Source organism: Mytilus edulis, chromosome 3 (genome assembly GCF_963676685.1).
Source record: "Mytilus edulis chromosome 3, xbMytEdul2.2, whole genome shotgun sequence".
Taxonomy (NCBI): Eukaryota; Metazoa; Mollusca; class Bivalvia; order Mytilida; family Mytilidae; genus Mytilus; species Mytilus edulis.
In genome coordinates, this window is record NC_092346.1 from 41,495,200 (window position 1) to 41,517,608 (window position 22,409).

The 22,409-nt window shown below is 31.7% G+C and overlaps 2 protein-coding genes across 3 annotated transcripts in view; one reads left to right on the plus strand and one right to left on the minus strand.

Annotated features, from left to right (window-relative positions):
- The first annotated feature begins 1,365 nt into the window (after positions 1-1,365).
- On the plus strand, positions 1,366-5,309 carry LOC139514860 (complement C1q tumor necrosis factor-related protein 3-like). Of its 2 annotated transcripts, none has more exons than XM_071304457.1 (3): positions 1,366-1,472; positions 1,622-1,681; positions 4,858-5,309. In XM_071304457.1, the coding sequence occupies exons 1-3, from the start codon at positions 1,394-1,396 to the stop codon at positions 5,274-5,276; spliced, it is 558 nt and encodes a 185-aa protein (XP_071160558.1). In that variant the 5' UTR covers positions 1,366-1,393; the 3' UTR covers positions 5,277-5,309. The 2 variants fall into 2 exon arrangements, with proteins under 2 accessions (XP_071160558.1, XP_071160559.1); XM_071304458.1 differs by having other exon boundaries at positions 4,861-5,309.
- A 3,199-nt stretch (positions 5,310-8,508) lies between these two features.
- LOC139516554 (ATP-dependent RNA helicase TDRD9-like) overlaps positions 8,509-22,409 on the minus strand; it is a 50,675-nt gene continuing 36,774 nt past the window's right edge. Inside the window, exons 29-37 of the mRNA XM_071306728.1 lie at positions 21,523-21,657; positions 19,626-19,796; positions 18,791-18,861; positions 17,452-17,658; positions 16,505-16,643; positions 15,047-15,162; positions 14,725-14,791; positions 10,140-10,309; positions 8,509-9,625 (exon numbers count right to left, since the gene is read on the minus strand). Coding sequence (XP_071162829.1) covers positions 9,490-9,625; positions 10,140-10,309; positions 14,725-14,791; positions 15,047-15,162; positions 16,505-16,643; positions 17,452-17,658; positions 18,791-18,861; positions 19,626-19,796; positions 21,523-21,657 — 1,212 coding nt within the window. The 3' untranslated portion in view covers positions 8,509-9,489. The remainder of the gene's footprint in view (positions 9,626-10,139; positions 10,310-14,724; positions 14,792-15,046; positions 15,163-16,504; positions 16,644-17,451; positions 17,659-18,790; positions 18,862-19,625; positions 19,797-21,522; positions 21,658-22,409) is intronic.

Here is a 22,409-nt window from a genome sequence, read left to right on the forward strand (position 1 = left end):
CAGTCTGTCAGTCAGTCCGTCCGTCCCATGAATATTTTTCGTCACATTTTTCTCAAGAACTACACTACCAGGATTTCTGATATTTGATTTCAGTCTTGATATAAGTCAGCTATACCGTGTAATGCGTTTTCAGATTCATCACTCGACAACTTCCTGTTCACCGAACACTTGTATCATTTTTACACCTGATAGCCAAGTTGAAAATTTTTTGTCACATTTTTCTAAGGAACTGCACTACCAGGATTTCTGATATTTGGTTTCAGTCTTGATATAAGTCAGCTATACCGTGTGATGCGTTTTCATATTCATCACTCGACAACTTCCTGTTTACCGAACACTTACCATTTTACATTTTTACAACTGATAGCCAAGTTGAAAATTTTCGTCACATTTTTTCATGAACTACAATACAAGGATTTCTGAAATTTGGTTTCAGGATTTATACATGTCAGCTATACCGTGTGATGCGTTTTCAGATTCATCACTCAACAACTTCCTGTTTTCCGAACGCTTGAATATTTTTACACTATTAAAACTATCCACTTACGGTGGGGGTATCATCAGTGAGCAGTAGCTCACAGTTTCACTTGTTTTTTTTTTATTACTTATGTGTTTGTAAGTTTCATTACAATAACTTCAAAACAATGGCATATCTTCCGGTTGTCTTAATTTAATCAATTTCTTGGGTCATTTATCATTTAATTTTTTCTATTGTTATTATCCACTTTCATAATGTATTCATATGAAAAATCATCATTTCAGAGTTAGAAAAGTTTTGAAAGTCCTTCATTCACAAACTGACACACAGAGGAAATAAACTCATTATCAATACTGAGATTGACATCTTGTATTTGCTCCAGACGCGCGTTTCGTCTACAAAAGACTCATCAATGACGCTCGAATAAAACAAAAGTTATAAATGCCAAATAAAGCATTGAGCATTGAGGACCAAACATTTCCAAAAGCTCTGCAAAATCATCATTTCAGCTAAGGTAATAAAATCCTGAGGTCGTAAAGCTTAGTTTCAAAAATTCAGTTTTGTAAACAGTTAATTTATAATTATGACCATATCAATAATTCATGACAACACCGAAGTGCAGACTACTGGGCTGGTGATATTCTCGGGGGTGGGGGATACACCAGCAGTGGTATCAACCAAGTGTTCATAGGAATCATTTTCAGAATGACAAGATTTAGAGAAATATTTATGTGAAAAATTCTTGGAAAATGTTGAGTTGCATGTCCCACTTAATCAATATGAATCATATATCATTTAATGATAGGCACATATAACAGCTTGCAAGGTTTCGGTAAAGTATAAATACTAGTTGAGATGCATTAGAAAAAAAACAACATCCAAAGCATTTACTTCATTACATTTTCCTTGAACACAATGTTTAGGACATCAGTGATTGCTCTTATGATATGGGCACAAATGGTTAAAGTGGAGTCTACCTGTGATTCTGAACTTCGTAAGTATTTATTTAAAAAGATTACTTTGTCTTTCAAAGAAGAAAAGAAGAACATATGAAAGGAAATGTACACATATTTAAAAAAAAATCTATAACAACTAAGTAAGTCTTTTTTTCTATAACAACTAAGTATGTCTATTTTTTTTTAGAGAATGGACTCTTTCAAGATCTTCTTAATATGATGATGAAGATAAAAGGTCCTAGTTCTGGTATGTTCTTTCAACAGTATTTTGCATACTCATTTTCTACATAAAACATCATTTTGCTACTCATTTTCTACTGTCAATAGCATTTTGCAAACTGATGTGATATTTTCAATATAAGGTTTGGATACTTATTTCATAGTACGTCCCTTTGTCGTGTTTTCGTTTATTGAGAGGTCAATAGGAATTTGTTTATCCAATTGTTTCAATTTGTTTACAATCATCTTAAATATATATCATGATATACAAATTTAGCCTTATTGATTGTTGATTTTTCTGTAAGCAAATGTATATACAAATACAATACATGAAATGATATATCATTGAATTTTACTAATATATAAGTGAGACGAAAGGTAACAAAGGGATATTCAAATGTGTGTACAGTATCACTAGATATGATAAATCATAATATATAAATGAAGCTTACTTGTAAGCAAATGTATACGAAATTCACAAATGTGATTATGGACATGAAATGCCTGTCCATTGAGTTATACTGGTATATAAGTGATGCAAAAGGTAACAAATGTGCAATTAAACTCAAAAGTCGAAAACAAACTAATTATGTCAAGGCAAACAAACTAAAATCGAATTGGCTTTGCCGTATCACTATATCAAATGATAAAGACGTTTATGGACCTAATTATTCATGTATTTCATAAGGATAAAAATTTCCATAACCAAAATAAACCAGTCCTATTCTTTATAGTAGGTGATTATTTTATTTCAATTTCAAGACAAAGACATTAAATAACTGGACTTGGTACGGTAAGCATTATTTCTGTATCGCTGAAATCACTTCACATAAACTTCACATAAACAACTTTTTACAAAAGCAGTGAGCTAAACTGTTAATAGTTATCAAAGGTACCAGGATTATAATTTAGTACGCCAGACGCGCGTTTCGTCTACATAAGACTCATCAGTGACGCTCATATCAAAATATTTATAAAGCCAAACAATTACAAAGTTGAAGAGCATTGAGGATCCAAAATTCCAAATCGTTGTGCCAAATACGGCTAAGGAAATCTATGCCTGGAATAAGAAAATCCTTAGTTTTTCGAAAAATTTAAACTTTTGTTAACAGGAAATTTATAAAATAAAATGACCACATTATTGATATTCATGTCAACACCGAAGTGTTGACTACTGGGCTGGTGATACCCTCGGGGACGAAACGTCCACCAGCAGTGGCATCGACCCAGTGGTGTAAATAGTTATCAAAGGTACCAGGATTATAATTTAGTACGCCAGACGCGCGTTTCGTCTACATAAGACTCATCAGTGACGCTCATATCAAAATATTTATAAAGCCAAACAATTACCAAGTTGAAGAGCATTGAGGATCCACAATTCCAAATCGTTGTGCCAAATACGGCTAAGGAAATCTATGCCTGGAATAAGAAAATCCTTAGTTTTTCGAAAAATTTAAACTTTTGTTAACAGGAAATTTATAAAAAAAAATGACCACATTATTGATATTCATGTCAACACCGAAGTGTTGACTACTGGGCTGGTGATACCCTCGGGGATGAAACGTCCACCAGCAGTGGCATCGACCAAGTGGTGTAAATAGTTATCAAAGGTACCAGGATTATAATTTAGTACGCCAGACGCGCGTTTCGTCTACATAAGACTCATCAGTGACGCTCATATCAAAATATTTATAAAGCCAAACAATTACAAAGTTGAAGAGCATTGAGGATCCAAAATTCCAAAACGTTGTGCCAAATACGGCTAAGGAAATCTATGCCTGGAATAAGAAAATCCTTAGTTTTTCGAAAAATTTAAACTTTTGTTAACAGGAAATTTATAAAAAAAAAAATGACCACATTATTGATATTCATGTCAACACCGAAGTGCAGTTGATCTATTTACAGATGTGAATACATACTCAAATTTGCTAAAACTTTTTTACGGTATATTTAATATTACCATAAAGCGCGGAGGTTTGGCTAGCCACAAAACCAGATTCAATCCACCATTTTTTTCTTAAAATGTCTTGTACCAAGTCATGAATATGGCAGTTTTTATCTAATTATTCGTTTCTATGTATGTTAAGGGGGCTCCTGGGTATAAATCAATTTTTTTTCTAATATAGGATTTCGCTATATTTTTTTATAAATGAACTTTATCATATATTTAAAAGAAAAATGAAATAAAAAAATGGGGTCACCGTTCATTTAAGCTCAAAATCTGCCTCCGGAAGAAGCATACATTTTTGTTAATGTCCTTTTTTTCTGTTGAACTAATAGGAGAAATAGAGGTAATATCGAAATAAAAAAATAACCTAATTACAGAAATCGCTTAAATTTTACAATTATTTAGTTTATGTACAGCTTATATGAAAACAATAATAAAAAATATAGGTCACCGATGAGTTAAAAAAGGTATTTCAAATTTAATGCCAAAAAATGGCATGTTTGCACCAAAGGGAGATAATTTGAGCTTTTTCAATGATATAAACATTTTAAAAGTCATCTGGGGCCAAACCGAATCGGTTTTTTGGGTTGATTTTTTTACCATAACATAAAGTAATAACTAATAGTGTAATAAATAAAATTTGTAATGAAAAAATAAAGGTTCAATTTTTTGCTGAAATTTTTGTACCCACGAGCCACCTTAAGTTTTTTTTTTTTTTTTTTTTTTTTTTGCACCTATGTGCTCTGATATTTCGTTTTTTTCCTCTTATAGCTGATATGTTCCCCCCGGTTTTAGTTTGAAACCCGGATTTGTTTTTCTCTCAAACGATTAATGACTTTTGAACAGCGGTATATTACTGTTGCAATTAGGATATGCCGATAGGACACAGCCTTCTGGATTAAGCACAGTAGTACAAATACTATACAACTCCATACCGATAATTTACAATTATTTACACTTGCCTGCTTAATTAACCTTAAATTGTAACTGTTCTTTAGCAATTTGATTTCAATGGAAATTGTGAATTTGAAACAAAGATACTACTTAACTTACAAACGATGCATAGGTAACCGTATACATTAAACCAATGATCTACTATATATATATATATGACGGTACAGTACAAGTCTGTAATCAATCTATACTAAATCTACAAATTATCTAAATTATCCGGCTTTGTTATTTTATTATTTCATTAAATTTTCTGTTTAGCAACGGTCACGTTTATTGTATGATCATTAACTTATTGTTCTTAGCAGAACCGTCTACATGTAATTGCAAGAAGATTGTGATTGCTTTCACGGCTTCATTGTCAACTACAAAAGCCATTGCCATTGGCTCCCATGCTGTTGTTAAGTTTGATAGAGTTTGGACCAATGAGGGAAAAGGATATGACCCATATTCTGGAATTTTCATAGCACCAATGAAAGGATTCTATCAAATATCTGCAACAACAATGTCTCCAAGAGGAAAATACTTCCATTCGTATCTTATAAAAAATAATGAAACAACTGTCGGAATGTACCCTGGAGCTGGCTATCATACAGGTTCAGCCAACATTGTACTACAACTTATGAAAGGAGACCGTGTGTACATAAAACATCGAAGCGGCACAGAGGAAATATACAGTGATGGCGCTCATTGGAACATGTTTTCTGGTTTCCTGATTTCTTAATAAATTATGCAGCATGCATTCTGTTAAATTTTATCTTATATATTCCTGTTGATTGGTGAACTGTTATGTTGCATAGACAAAAAAAAATCTTAAATGCTTGATTACGTTATACTTATCAGGTTGAATCCACCATTTTCTACATTTGAAAATGCCTGTACCAAGTCAGGAATATGCCAGTTGTATCTTGGGATTTTCACAAATTCATGTATTTAGTTTTGATGTTATATTTGTTTTTCTCATAGGATTTTGTCTAATGCTTAGTCCGTTTCTGTGTGTGTTACATTTTAATGGTGTGTAGCTGTTCTCCTCTTATATTTAATGCGTTTCCCTCAGTTTTAGTTTGTTGCCCCGATTTTGTTTTTTGTCCATGGATTTATGAGTTTTTAACAGCGGTATACTACTGTTGCCTTTATTTGTTCATTCATTTAATGTGTGTTGTCATTTGATTAGGGACTTTCCGCATTGAATTTTCCTCGGAGTTCAGTATTTTTGTGATTTGACATTTTATATTTTTGCACCAAGAAAAGTGAAAAATTCATGTGATTGAAGAGTTGTTTCTTAACAGTATTCGTTCATTGCAAACTTTCCTTAAAATGGAATTCTTGTCTATAAAAGAGGGGTGAAAGATACAAGTGGCACAGATAAAAAAAACTGACAATGTTATGGCTAAAGAAGAAAAAGACAAACAGAAGTACACAAGACAAAACATAAACAAGATGCACACACAAAATGTCTCGCCTTCTTTACTAACCATTGATATTATGTTCATAGTCCTAAATATAAAGCTTTATATTACAACTGTCACATAAACTTAACCAAGAAAACTAAACATTGACCAATGAACCATCAAAATGAGGTCAGATGAACCATGCCAGGCAGGCATGTACAGCTAACAATTCTTCCATACAACAAAGATAGTTGACCTATTGCATATAGTTTAAGAAAAATAGACGAAAACACAAAAACTTAGCACTAAGCAATGAACCGTAAAAATAAGGTCAAGGTCAAGTAAAACCTGTGCCACTGACAAATAGATCATAAAATATTTCCATACACCAAATATAGTTGACCTATTGCAATTAGTATTAGAAAAAAAGACCAAAACTCAAAAACTTTACTTTAACCACTGAACCATGAAAATGAGGTCAAGGTCATTTGACACCTGCCAGCTAGACATGTATATCTTTCAATCATTCCATACACCAAATATAGTAGACCTATTGCATACAGTATAAGAAAAACAGATCAAAATACAAAAACTTAAACTTTAATCACTGAACCATGAAAATAAGGTGAAGGTCAGATGACACCTGCCAGTTGGACATGTACACCTTACAGTCCTTCCATACACCGAATATACTAGACCTATTGCTTATAGTATCTCAGATATGGACTTAAACACCAAAACTTAACCTTGTTCACTGATCCATGAAATGAGGTCGAGGTTAAGTGAAAACTGTCTGGCGGGCATGAGGACCTTGCAAGGTACACACATACCAAATATATTTATCCTATTACTTATAATAAGAGAGAATTTAACATAACTTTTTTTCAAGTAGTCACTGAACCATCAAAATGAGGTCAAGGACATTGGACATGTGACTGACGGAAACTTTGTAACATGAGGCATCCATATACAAAGTATGAAGCAACCAGGAGGTCTTCCACCTTCTTAAATATAAAGCTTTTAAGAAGTTAGCTAACACCGCCACTGCCGGATCACTATCCCTGTCGAGCTTTCTGCAACTTTTCCACAAAAACTAGACTAAGCAACACAAAACCCACCAGAAACTGGGGATAATCTCAGGTAATCCGTCAGGGTAAGCAGATCCTGCTCCACATTTGGCACATTTGCAAGAATACAACATGCCAGAAAACTATTTTCAACAAATCTAAAACCCAACAAATAATTTAAATGATAATGAAATAAAACAAAATCCGTGAATCATAAGTTAGATGATACCAACAGTGATCACAATAGCCCTGAAGAATAGTACGTTTTTTTTTTACTTTTCTGTTATAAATTCAATATTATATATTAAATTCTTCATATAACACTAGAGCAGGAAAAGACAGCTGTGTGGAGGTAGTATAAATCTTCAAGTTTATATTTTAAAATACGGCATTATATTCTTTAAATAACTTATTTAGTGTGTTCTACATTTTTTTTTTGCTTTCAACTAGATTTCATTTTTTTTAAAGAAATAAGAATAACCAAATAAATAGTTATGTTAAAGACTGACAGGAAGAATAAGCACCCTTTTCATGCAAAAGTATTGACTATGAAACTGGAAAATACTAGTCACAAATACTCCCTTTTTGTTATTTAAAAAAACCTCCAGGAATTCTGATAAAAAACAACTCTCTTTTAGTTTTTGTCATAAGGCTGCTGTCTCATTGACTGAATTTTTTTACCAGGATGGTCTAGTGCTGGCATAGAGTTTGTGATCAATGAGACTGTCATCAAAGTGAGAGGGTTAGCGCTATAAAACCAGGTTTAATCCACCATTTTCTACATTTGAAAATGCCTGTACCAAGTCAGGAATATGACAGTTCTTGTCCCTTCGTTTTTGATGCGTTTTGTTATTTGATTTTGCCATGTGATTAAGGACTTTCCGAATGATTTTCCTCTAAGTTCATTTTTTTTGTGATTTTACTTTTTCCATTCTGGTTGAACTAAAGACTTAACTTTGATTTGCTTCTTCTTTGTTAAGCACAAATTATTAAAGAGTAAGAGTAAAGACTGTTTTTGCATTATACAGTCAGAATAATATGTCAGAATAATGTGTCACATCTTCCTGCAGATAGTTACCTTGTGAACTAGCACCTAAAAAATCTGGCTAGTAAAACTAAGAAGATTTGGTAGTAGTGCCAATGAGACAACACTCCAACCAAGTCACAATTTGTAAAAGTAAACCAGTATAGGTCAAAGTGCAGCCTTCAACACATAGCCTTGGCTCACATCGAACAGAATGTTGGCTTTATTATGCCTTTATATATAGCAGGGTTGATATTCATATGGCATTTTCAAATCTGTTCTCCTCCTGAATATGTATTTAATTTGCCATTAGATGTTAGCCATTCATCATCATTATTGAAGCTCATCATGAAATGCCAAAACTGTGATAAACTGTAGTTTTTGTGAAGGCATTATTCTATTTTAAATGTTTTAATAATACATTTGCCCTACAAATATAGAATATATAATACTTTGTTAAGGAAATTAAGAAAATTTATTTGATACTTTTATTGAATTTCCATGAAATTGAAAGTTCCTTTCCAAGAACTTGATACAAAAAAACAAATGATTGATTAAACATGAAAGACAGAGTTAAACTCTTGAGAATACTTTTTTGACATTTTTTTATCTTTCAACAATGTTATCATTTAACAAAACAATCCATACATATTTTCCTTAATATGCATTTAAACAAAAAACTGACAAAATTTAACTATAAATTCAAAATGACATTAAAAAGAAATAAGATAATTCATTTCCCATACAATTTCCCACATGGTTGAAATCATAATTCTTTAACAGAATAGCAATGAAAATGAAAAATTGACAATCCCATATATCAAAACTTCCCTCAAAATGATACCAATGAGTATTCTCTAATATATAAAACATTTATCATCAATTGTTTCACATACACTTTCATGTATGGAATTAAGATTATATACAGATGTCTTTGTTTATGACTAGAGTAATAAAAATAGAAAAAAATATAAACATATTAAAATATGAAACAAACAACTATCTTAGACCTTGATATCATTTGCAAAGGAATTTAAGTAAAACTTTTACAGTAGTTTTTAGCCATCTGTTGGATTATACTTTGATTTTTGCTCCTATAACTCTATATAGTTATACTTATGAATTAAAACTCAACAGAATGTATTTCTTTCCCTCCATTACAATAACGTTAAACAAAAAGCCCGTCTGCAACAGTGAATTTAAAATATTCAACAGTTAATTGGTGCTTCATCATTGATTGACCAATTTCTTTCACACAATGGAACCTTTGAATTCAACAAGTTTCTATATCACAATCTGAACAATTTTGTCCTCCAAAATAAGACCATCCCTTCCACAAGGTCACTGAGACCTTGGACTGAACATAATCATTGAAGCAAAGCAGGAATGTTGGTACTTTTTAAATCATCATAGTGATTTCTGTTCGTGGTACATTACAGAACTTGAGAATATTGTTCAGTAATCTTCTTTCTGGTACAAAGCCGCTACTTTTTCTTGATGTCTGCGTGTCTCTATGTGTATTGCTAACAGCTGTGGTGTGTGCCATGTCATTTCACAGATCTCACACGTGATAGGTTCTCTCTTTGTGAAGCTGAAAATATATAGCATGGTAAGGTTCAAATTATCCATTTCATTGTTAATTTGAAAAGTTGATTAGTTGATGTTTGCTTAACTGCCAGTGGTAAATATTTCAGGAATTTTCAGAATATAAATACATAAAAAAGTAACTATATGTTCAGTAAATGTAATGAAAGAACAGACTGAAATGAAAACTGTTATTTGTTTTATAAGACCTGCTTCAATAAAATGGTAATGTATATATATCCTGTTGTTTTTGTTGATCTTTACCATAATGCTCAGAAAACACACAGATCCAAACTATTATAATAAACAATTTTTTTCTGCTGTTTTGTTGTGTGTTCCACTGATTTTTTGCTTGAAATTACAGTGGTTCGTTAATTTTCATGGATTCAGGTAAAATTGATTTTTTTTGCAAATATTTAACTTCATGGTTTTGTCAAATTTTGACTTCCTTGAACATCTGAATTAGTGATTTTTCTAAAGACTATTTATTGCTTATAATTAAACACAAGAAATCAACTCACTCTTTTGAAGCCTTTTTCAACCATTGTGCATGTTCTTTCAAATACTCAGGACTTGCTTTATCCACATAGACCTCTTCTTCTAACATTTGAGCTTTGTGTAGGTTAAGGAGATGTGGGGCATCAGCAGGAGTTCCTTCTAATGACGTCTCTATCAAATCATCAGGATCCACCTACAAATATTTATAGATTGATTAATTCTGTACATCACTTCAGATCCAACAGCAATATCTAGTAAAGAGCACAATAGTTATGGCAAACAAATTCAATTTTCATGTCAAACCAAAGGGCCAAGATTTGTCTATAATATTTTTTTTATACTTTGACAAAAGCTGAACACTCCTCTATCTTTTGGTGGTACCAAATGCATTACTGCATGCATAAAACTCTTGATATTTCTAATTAAAATATGAAAACTATAAACTTCAATTTTTAGTGAGGTGTAAATATTTGCTTAGTGTTGAAGGCTTTCCTGAGACTTTGGTATGATAAGCAGCACAAAAGGGGTGTTCCTTTTGCTCTTGGCTTTGTAAGATGCAATTAGGGATTTTGTTGCAAGAAGTGGTAATAGTTCAATATGGTATCCCAATCAAACTAAATAAATGTAATAATATGTTTCACTTCATTCTGTGGAGTATCGTAAGGGGTCTCTTTTCCGTAATTCTAAACAATGTATCCTTTCTTTTTCTATTATGAATTTTGGAACTAAAAAAAACAAAAAAAAGACTTTCATTTATTGATATATAGCAGAGTGCTCTTAACAGCTGTCTTATTAACAAATGCCCAATACTGTACTTTTAATTATATTTTGAAGCCAATAGAGACATGTACTATAAACATAAGACTTATTCTTTGGGTGTAAAGCTTTAAAACATAACAACAACAATTTTTATTTGTCAATCAAGACGCCCCGAGGAGCAGTACAATTACAGTTTAAATTAAAGTGAACAAATAATTGTGGTGATTTTTTTTCTTTCATTGGACTATTTGAAATTACAATACATGACAATAAAACTATTTAATAGAAGTGAGACAACAAACATAGTATATATTCTGAAAGATAACATATATGGTTCATTGTAAATATTGTTAGGTTGCCTCAAAGAAACTAGATAACACACATAAAAGTCTTTATGTAGAAAATAAAATAATTACTGTTAAGTATTTACTTCAAGTGAACAACTTTCTAAATTTTATCATAAGTGAACACAAATCTTATGTTTTGCAAACAACCTGCAATATTAACTGAAATTTAATCAATGAAACGTGATCATGTATAACTAAAATGACTGCAAGATGAATGTTGTCAACCTTGACTTTTACTCAGTACCTGAATACTATATCATATCATTTATGATTAACTGTGGTTTGGATAAAATGTATTTAAAATGGACTGGTCTCTCTGGAACATACCATTCCCAGTGTTATTCAACTAATCAAAATAGAATGAGCTGTTTGGAATAGTCCAATTTTGCGGAAATATACCTTTTTTTTTAAAATGAACTTGACTTCTCTTATAGGGTTAACTATTTAAACCCCAATTTCACCTATTTCAAAATGAGATTTCCCAGTTTTATATAAAGTTATAGGGATATATATATCCCGGCGAGGGAAGAACCAAAAAAAAAAAAAAAAAAAAAAAAAAAATTTGCGAAAGCAAATTTACAGATCTAACATTGTTGGGTTGATGTTTAGACGAGTTGTATATATATATATATATATATATATATATATATGACCAAAATCCAGGGCGAAATAATGAGATATGTTGATGTTTATGAAAGCAAGAATGGTCGTTTGTGATTGTGTTAATTGATGAAATGTCACAGGAAATATTAATCATGCAACAAATTTGTTCAAATCTACTTTAAAATTAACAAAAAAAAGCATATTCATTAAAAAATCTGTACATGTTATCAAAACTTATTGATTTAAATTATTGGACAAACTTTAATTAAAATCTTATAAAATAACTAGAATACACCCGTGATATCGCGGGTCCGTGACTGAATTAAAGTATATAACTATGCGCAAGCCTTATCTTAGTATAAGTACTGTCATCTGATAAAGTCATGCCGATTATAAGATACACAATTTTCTCTGCTTTCAAATCTTTCTGTTTGAACCCGTCGAACTGGAACTTATCAATTATTGGTAAGGCCAGACTTTTTTTATTATCTGTTTAACGAGATCCGCCGACTCCACCTTTCCCGATTTTAGAATAAAAATAAAAGTAGTGCTTCTTACTTTTATTATTATTTTTCCCGCCGACTGTTATGAAATCCTCAGAAAAAAATAAAATGTGTTGTTCACGATACTCACTTTCAGTCAATTTCGTTATCGGTAATATTTAATTTTTACCAAGTCAATGAAACAGCAATTTTCATTTAAAAGTAAAGAAATTCAAGGCATAAACGATATATTTTCTTCTAAAAGATTTTTAAGCTGGTGGCATGCTTTTCATACTTGTTACACGAGAGCGTACATCAAATCATTCTAACTTTCGGCAAAATCAGTTATTACTTCATCAGAACTTGATGAAATTAGCCTAAAGTATACTTGTCATCCATGTATTGCATTAGAAACGTCAGATTCCTTTCCAAATAGCGTATCAAACATCGTTTATTTTTGTAAATTTTTCTTCGTCCGACATTTAAATTTGTAGAACTACGGATCGGAATCGGGATTTCATCTGAAACGGACCCGCTATGACCGAAATCCGGATTCTTGCGATAATGACTACAGACGCATGAATGGCACTGCTGACAGACAAAAATTGATCCCAAAAGGAAAAATTACGCATTCCACGCGCATTAACATACTTTTGGTTAGATCTTCTTGATTAATGTATATATTTCCATGTATAAGCATTGTTTCAATTTATAGGTTAAAGTTGCTTAACTCTGGGACTATTACACCAGAGACATACATTTGTCTCTGCATACACTAAGAGGTTCCTGACTGGGTGACTGGTATATACATATATAGTGTATATGCAGCGAGGTTGATATATTTGAGTGGTGCCATGGATCTATATTAGTGGAAATACAGAATCAAAACATAGTTTTTATGTTTATATTAATAGAAGGGTTAACCAGAGACATATATAAACTATATGTATTTATATTTCTCTGTGTTAATATACTGGTCTGTTCTCATTTCATTGTTCTTGTATTTTGATAAATTCTATAAAAAAAAAAAAAAAAAAAAAAAAAAAAAAGTCACTTAAAATGGTTTTATTTTTATTTTTAGTGTCGACTGGACCAATTTTGCACTTTTATTTTTTTTTTATTTCACCCCCTCGACCCTAATTTTTTACAAATTTTCTTGTTAAACAGATAAAATAAAAAGTCTGGCCTAATAATAATTATTTGGAAAACAAAAGGTCCTGGAATGGAGTATTTTTTAATCAACAGCATTGTCCTATATTAGTTATAAATAAAGTTGAATTCTTTAATTCGCTGTTTTACGTCATGCCCGCTAACAAATTGAAACTTATTTTTAGTCCAGATTTTTAGTATTCGTATTGTTATCTTAGAAAGTCTTACGGATTAAAATACTACAATAGGTAACAATTTGACAATTTAGTAGTGTCAACCCTGTGATTATGACCCGTGTATATAGCATATTAATCCTGAATACACCGTTTGGTGGTGCGCCTGTCAGATGCGGAACGTACAGATAAGGTAATAGGTAACAGGTGATTATACTATTGGTCTCGGTATCGGACTCGACCCGGAACTTCCTAATTATTGGCAATATTAATTACGTGGAAAACAAAAGGGCCTGGAGTGGTGTAATTTTTAATCTACACCTTTGTACTATATTAGTTGTATATAAAGTTGAATTCTTTGATTCGTCGTTTTTACGTGATGACTGCTGACAAATTGGACCTCGTAATTTTAGTATTATAGATATTTTCATTATAGATCCTGATGTATGTATAGCACTCTTAACTAATAATTATAAGTAAATTTAATTTGAGACCATCTTTTCTTATTTGTAAATATATGCAGTTGTTACTTAACGTTATCTTACACTCCAGCACATATGAATTTTTGATTTATTTTTTAAAACTTTATGATGACAAACCTATGAATTAATTATGATATTTATTATTTAGTGATTATTATAACCAAATTCAGTCATCTGTATATAATTAAATGTTTCATTATGTTTTAAGGTGTACATAGTTGCTAAAACTATACCCTTTGGGTAGTGCTCCACAATTAATGGAGGAATATACAAGAAACAACTAAAACTGATTAACAACGGGTTTGCACATGGGGATCAGTAAATTTATAGTCTACATTATAAGCAATGTAATGCAGTCCTTTTTTTATTTGAACACGTAAGCTAAAATGTTAGTACTTATTATGACCATGTGTAAGATACACCTCACAATAATAATGTGACTTTGTAAATGATTGACAACATCTGATATAAAACTTTTGATAAGAATCATAAAACGCAGTAAAAATGAATCCTTTGAAGCAACTTTTAAACAACATTACACAAGGAGCACAGTTGCATCCTTTTGGAAACAAGATATATAGGTTATAAAAACAATTCATTACCAGTAACATACCTGATTCCAGGAATATGGGTTGTTGTAATTTACAGGATCAACACGCTCTCGTTTCTTGTATACAACTCTAAAAAATAATAATAATATAAGTTGTATAACATCTTTTAGCTCTAATTGCTACATATGTCGTACTTGATGGAGAAACATTTAAGGTCAGTTTGACTTGGCTTATGTGGGATGTCATGGATTTTTATTACACAGCTTTCTTTCAACATATGTAACCAAAAGAAACCACTGAGTCTTAAAGGAACACTGGTAGCATATGTAAGTATAAATGTTTAGAAATAAGTAAAGAAAGACAAACAAAGAAAATTTGACTTACTCCAAAAGTTTTTTCCTTGCTGCTTCCTGTATTTTATAGATAGCATCAGGTCCCCATGCTGATACCTTCTCTTCATTACCAATAGCCAGATTTATGGCTGATCTTACACCATTTATCTGAAATTGTACATAATCATTTTTTTTTTTTTTAACTTTTACTAAAATGTTATTTCTTGTGTTTCTATAAATGTTGAAAAAGCAAAACATATAACAAATTAGCAGAATGATAAGAGAGCCAAGTTTGACAGCTCCTGTGATCGTTTCTTATTAAGCTTTTAAAAATGATATACCAGTACCTAAAAATTCTATGTAAAGGCATGTACCTGTTAAATGTTTTTATCATCTCAATTCAGATCACTGATAATCATGACTTTGTGTTCACAACATATGTGGTAAGGTTGGATTAAGATGCTCACAATCAATTAAGGTGGTACACAACACTTTCACTAAAATTAATTTGGCTCATTTAATTTTCATAAAATTTTGGCAAAGTATTTACTTTGAACCTTTGACAAAAATATAAAAATTTCAAAATTTGAACCAACCAATTTATCAGAAACAAGAATGTGTCCATAGTACACGGATGCCCCACTCCCACTATCATTTTCTATGTTCAGTGGACCGTGAAATTGGGGTCAAAACTTTAATTTGGAATTAAAATTAGAAAGATCATATCATAGGGAACATGTGTACTAAGTTTCAAGTTGATGTAACTTTAACTTCATCAAAAACTACCTTGACCAAAAACTTTAACCTGAACTTTGCACTATCATTTTCTATGTTCAGTGGACCATGAAATTGGGGTCAAAACTATAATTTGGCATTAAAATTAGAAAGATCATATCATGGGGAACATGTGTATTAAGTTTCAAGTTGATTGGACTTCAGCTTCATCAAAAACTACCTCGACCAAAAACTTTAACCAGACGTATGAACGGAGGTACAGACGGATGGACGGACGAACGGAGGCACAGACCAGAAAACAAAATGCCCCTCTACTATCGTAGGTGGGGCATAAAAATACACTGGTTATATAGCAGTTTGATAAATGCTAATTTTGATCATTGAGAAGCCTACTATTCCCTTAACAATGCAACGTAAATAAAACGTTTAGCTGATTTTACAGAGTTATCTCCCTGTAGTGTTAGGTACCACCTTAAGATGCCAACAATCAATGAACAAATTATATATTAATATCTATTTTATCTATTATGGATTCATATACTTTTATGGGTACCAATTTTTGTGGATTGTGTAAAATTTGCCTTTTTGTGGTTATGTAATTTCTTGGTTTTGTCAGTGTGCATTCGACCTGGTAGAAAATTTTTACATTTAAAAACAAGGTTCACCTATACCCACAAAAACCATGAAAAATGGTATCCAACGAATAATCATGATTCCACAGTATTTTCGCATCCTAATTGCCTACATAGTTATACTACTTATTCTTTCAGTTTACCTGTGAGATGTCTTTGTTATCTATTTCAACATCAAATGTGATTTCCATGTCATGTTCAGGAAATAGTGAATGTCTCTGATCTCTGTCCACACCAAGTCCACAAATAGATCCAATATACCTTTTGTTTTCTTTGTCCCTCCTAAACAAAATACATAAAGTTGACATATCACTTGCTTCAGGTGAGCTCAATATGAAATTTTACATTTTAAACATTATATCTCATGAACTTGTCGCAGACTACATGCATACCAAAAATTTCTACAGCAATCTCTTGTACTACACTTTGTCTATTTGAGTCTAATGTACAGCAATTACAGACAAAAATCCTAATATTTACATACACAACATCAAGTAAAATTGTAAGCTTTTAAAGTATAAATTTTTTGATGTAGAGGTGTTTTTACAAAGATCACATGATAAAGTAAAATCCTTTGTATTTGTATAATCGACGGGAAACCAAGGACACTTATTGTGTACTGTAGATTCTTTATTTTTCATGGGTTAGAATTTTCATGGATTGAGGAACAATTTTTTTTTCTTGGTTATTTGATTTGTGGTTTTGTAAAGTTTAAAAGCACCCAAAACCATAGAGACAGTGTTTTTTTAGAACAATTTAATTTGTGGGTTACCACGCATGAAATATACAAGAATTGGTATCTATGAGTATTTATGAATCCATCATTCATTAAAAGGAAATCAAGCATGAATCACACCAACAACTATCATTGTACAAAAATATTGGCCCTTACAGGTATGTAGGTTTAATCCACCATTTTCTACATATAAAAATGCCTGTACCAAGTCAGGAATATGACAATTTCTATGCATTTGTTTGATGTGTTTGAACTTTTGATTTTGCCATTTGATTAGGGACTTTCTGTTTTGAATTTTCCTAGGAGTTCAGTATTTTTGAGATTTTACTTTTTCCTAAGCCGCTGATCTTTTACCTTAGCTCAGCAACAGGACAGAACAACAGTGATATTATAGATGGCAGACCAGAAATGGCTGGCATTATTGTAGTATCCCTGGCCATCATTGTAGATCCTGCAGGATTCAGACCTACAAATCCTGATACCATTAATCTGTCATAACGATCCTGAGGTTCATTGTCAATAGCAACAGAGTTCACACTATCTGGGTCAGTCTTAACAGATCTGAAATAAGAAAGTGGTAGAATGTGCATTGATTTCAGATTAATTCAGAAAAAATCATCAAATCTAACGTATGAGGGGAAAAAAACTTTAAAATTAAACAGTAAGTAGAGTTTCCAATTTAAATCTTTCGATCCACCATTTTCTACATATATGCCTATACTAAGTCAAGAATATGACAGTAGTTATCCATTCATTATGTATTTGAACTTTTGACTTTGCCATTTGAGAAGCATTTTTCCATTTAGAATTTTCCTCGGAGTTCAGTATTTTTGTGATTTTACTTTTTACAGTGAAATATTGAATATATTTATGCTTGCTGTGATTAAGGCATCTCTATACACCACTGATACAATAATTGTAACGGGAGTTATTCATTTCAGTCTGGTGTACTGGTCTAATACCAGTTACCCTTACAGATTCACAATATTTTTTCTTTAAAATTGTCTTATAGGAACATTCTTGATGTGTTAACAAAGTCAACAAAAGTCAGCATTTTCTTATTGGATCAAATAAACCAGAGATTTACAAATGTGGTAACACTATTTGTGTCAAGTTTACAGCAGTATGTCTTAATTACACCAAGCTTTCTTTTTTCAATAAATGCTAGGTGACAGTTACTGGTCAAGGACAAGTGTAACATATCAAAAAACAAGAATGTGTCCATAGTACATGGATGCCCCACGCACACTATCATTTTACATATTCAGTCGACCATGAAATTGGGGTCAATACTTTAATTTGGCATTAAAATTAGAAAGATCATTTCCAAGGGAACATGTGTACTAAGTTTTTAAGTTGATTGGACTTCAATTTCATCAAAAACTACCTTGACCAAAAACTTTAACCAAAACTTTAACCTGAGCTTTGCACTAACTTTTTCTTTGTTCAGTGGACTGTAAAATTGGGGTCAAAATTTTAATTTTGCTTAAAATTAGAAAGATAATATCATGGGGAACATGTGTACTAAGTTTCAAGTTGATTGGACTTCAACTTCATCAAAAACTACCTTGACCAAAAACTTTAACCTAAAGTGGGACGAACGGACACACGGACAAACAAACGAATGCAGGCACAGACCAGAAAACATAATGCCCCTCTACTATCATAGGTGGGGCATAAAAATATATATTACCTTAATCTTCCAACATTTGTCAAACTGTTGAACATCATTTCATAAGGATTATGTGGTCCATTCAACTTTTGCTGAAATACAATTATAGAATGATTATCTGATTAAATCAACATGAACTTCACAGAAAAATATGGAAATAATTAATAGAATGTATCTTACTATTGAAAATTCATAAAATATTTTAATCTATAAAGTTGAATATAAAATGTATTAATCTACCTCTGAAATATTTACAATAAAAACTTTTTCTGGTACTGCCCAAACCACTGTCCTTTTCCAAATATGAATTTGTGTTTCGGATGTACTGTTGCAACGTACTGCACAGTGTTTTTAGTGAAATGTTGTCAAATATAATAGGACATGAACAAACTTGTCATTGACAACACGGATGACATATAACATAGTAGTATTGGCATAAAAATATCTATTCCTTATTATCCAAATATGACAGTCTTTTACCTTGGTTAATACAAAATTAAGTATTAGTGAGCCTGAATAGATATTTTGTCTCATGACTGTGATGGTGGGCATATTGGATGACTGGCCGGGTTCTATTTATAGACTGTGGATTCATTATTATTTGTTGGATACCAATTTTTGTGGGTTTTGTGGGTACAAGTGAACCACAAATATAAATGTTCGACGAAATACAAATTTCTATAAAGTTGTATCCAGACTTTGGCAGAACCAAGAAATCAAATATCCATGAAAATGCAAAGTTTCTGCAATCCAAGAAAATTTAGAACCCATGAAAATGAATGAATCCAAGGTATAATTAATTGTAAAAAAAACTGACTAGAAAGTTAAAAAATAAAAAGTTTGTTCCAAGTTTTACCTTCACCGTCCTTCTTCCTTTAGAAGATGCTGGCCTGTTGTTTCCTAAAGATACTGAGAACCAATCACTCTGTCTATCCTGAAATGTTGGTCTCTCATCTTGCAGAAGTTTTCTACTAGGACTCACAACAGAGTTACTAATAGCTTCCATTTCTCGCTGTTCATGATTTTGCTACAGAAAATAAGTAAAAATAAATAAAAATAAATAAATAAATAAAAATAAATAAATATTAACACTTCTTCTTATCCAATTGATTTTTTGTTATAATTTGATTCCATGGCAGATAAAATCAAAGAGCAGATTGCTCTGAGGGATAAGATTGCCATTGTTTTCATTGACACATGTATACATGTAGCTTGATAATATTATTTTCAAAACTAATTCAACTTCACATGTAAAATGTAATTTACGTAATCTAAATAGTTACAAAATAGCCAATCCCGGTTAAAAGTGTATGAACAATGTACTTAGGCCTAATGTGTTTTACTTTTGTACTATCAATTCCAAGTTTACTTTCCACAGCAGTCACTGAGACTCAAGAGTGAGAGAAGTATTTTCCTTCGTATCTTATCACCTATTTTCCTACGTTAATTCTAGGAGGAACCCCATTCCTAACTCTTTAAATATTTAATTTCCTTTGAGTCAGTGATCATGACTCCTTTCCGTAAACATTCCTCGGTTTAAATTGCGATCGTTTTTAATATATTACGACGTTTATCGACAGAACGAGATAATTTTTCTTAACGTGTTGTCCGTTATTTTGATTTAGAATTCATGGAAGTGACTTCCGGAAGGGAGACAACTCGAAACGATGCTATGGAAGACACAATTTCGCCTGAAGGGGTGTTGAAAGTAAACCTTTAATTTATTTTAATTTAAATGATGCATATGATTTAAAATTATGCAACAACAATAACGCTCAATAGCAGACATACATAGAAAGGATCGCATGAGTTATAAATTAATCAATTGAGTGGGAAATCCAGAGCAACCATTTAACCTAGTACCCCTTGAAGTCAAGAAAACTTAACGCATGCGCATAATTACCTAAACAAACCCTGTAGAAAGAACATATATTAAACCTAAATGGTTCTCTATTATTTATGGAAGTACAATATCAAATATCAGTTTAATAACGGTGACATTTAAGTAAAACTCCACTTCAGTTCTTATATGACAGAAATAGATTTATCGGAATTCAAAGAACTCTTACATTTTCATCACAACTGGGGAATTCCCTCTGACGTGTTTCTAAATTTATAATAAACACTAAATATAAAACTGCTTGATTCTGATTTTCCGTGTTGTTAAAAACATGCATAAAAGTCGAGGGAAATATCAAACATGAAGATTATGAAAAGAACATTAAAGGAAGGTTGTTTAAGTTCAATCCCTTTGTTTGTTTTTACCTTTGAAACCAAGACAATCATAAGAATCTGAGATGGTCCTTAATGTTTAGAATAAAACGGTTGACGTGAGGGCATTGTCCTGAGCCGCTGGTATAAGTCTACAGATTGCTTGAAAGCAATCGTATCCCAAAAAAATATGTACTTGATTGTACATAAATCAAGAAAATCAAAATGCAAACACTTGAAATGTATAAACATTTATTTCTGAAATCAAAATTTAGAGAATTCTAAACAAAAGTAAATACAATACATTTTACTGGTATACAAGTATTTTTTTTTTATTAAAACTTAAGATTATTTTCATTTTTTGTGCACTTCCAAACTGAGCATTGGTTTGACTTGTAATTTTAAAGCAAACTATATTGAAAATTTGAAACCGATTAAGGATATATCAGAAAATACATCTTTAAATATCTTATCAACACACAACACAACACACACACACAGAATTATTTTGTGTACTTACTAACCAAATGTTTATTACTTACTCTTGATAAGTAGGTCTCCTCAGCTTCATCAGCAAACCCTTTCTTTATAAGTTCTTTATTGATAGAAAGTTGTATTCCTCTGTCTGGGGACTCCATTAATTCCAATCTCAATATACCTCCAACAATTGAATATAACTACAAAAGAAGTGTTTAAAGTTGAGAATGGAAATTGGGAATATGTCAAAGAGACAAGAACCTGACCAAACAGCAGAACACAGTTGAAGGTCACCAAGGGGTCTCCAAAGCAAGGAGACCATCCAGCACCTGGAGGTGGGCCTCAGCTGGCCCCTAAATAAAAATGTGAACTAGACTAAGTTATGTCCTTTTCACAAAAATAAACTACTTTTAAATTAAAAGCAACACAGTTTAAATGTTTGAATGGTCCCAGACAATAGGTATTTTTTTGCTGCATATTGTACACTGAATTATAAGGTGAAAGCATCAGTTTGTCTGTTACACATCACATTTAGAGGGACAACTTTAAGCCACGTTTTTAGAAGTAATTCTGATTAAAAAGACATTTGACTAAAACGAGAAATCACTTGAATCAGAACTTTTGTTTAGTTTACAATTAAAAAAAAAAATGTCCTTTTTTTGGCATAATCAAATATTTTAACCTGGAAAAAAACCCATAAAAGACAAAGAAGTGTTTCCATAGGACACCAAGCCCTTGAACTATCTTATTTTCATGTTTAATGAATCATGAAATTATCTGGGTCAAAACCCTAATTTGACATATATATAGTGTGATACCAAGTTTAAGTTGATGTGAAAAGAAAGAGGTAGAGACAGCATCAATGTGGTTATGGAGAAAAAGGTCAGAACAGAGGAAGCAGTTAGTGTAGAGGCAGGGATGGATAGCCATGTGGTTTCGGGCTGGGACTTGA

Coding starts and splice junctions, on each gene's coding strand:
- LOC139514860 (XM_071304457.1), top strand. CDS start 1,394: ATGTTTAGGACATCAGTGATTGCTCTTATGATATGGGCACAAATGGTT. Junction 1,473..1,621: donor TACCTGTGATTCTGAACTTC/GTAAGTATTTAT, acceptor ATTTTTTTTTAG/AGAATGGACTCTTTCAAGAT. Junction 1,682..4,857: donor GATAAAAGGTCCTAGTTCTG/GTATGTTCTTTC, acceptor TATTGTTCTTAG/CAGAACCGTCTACATGTAAT.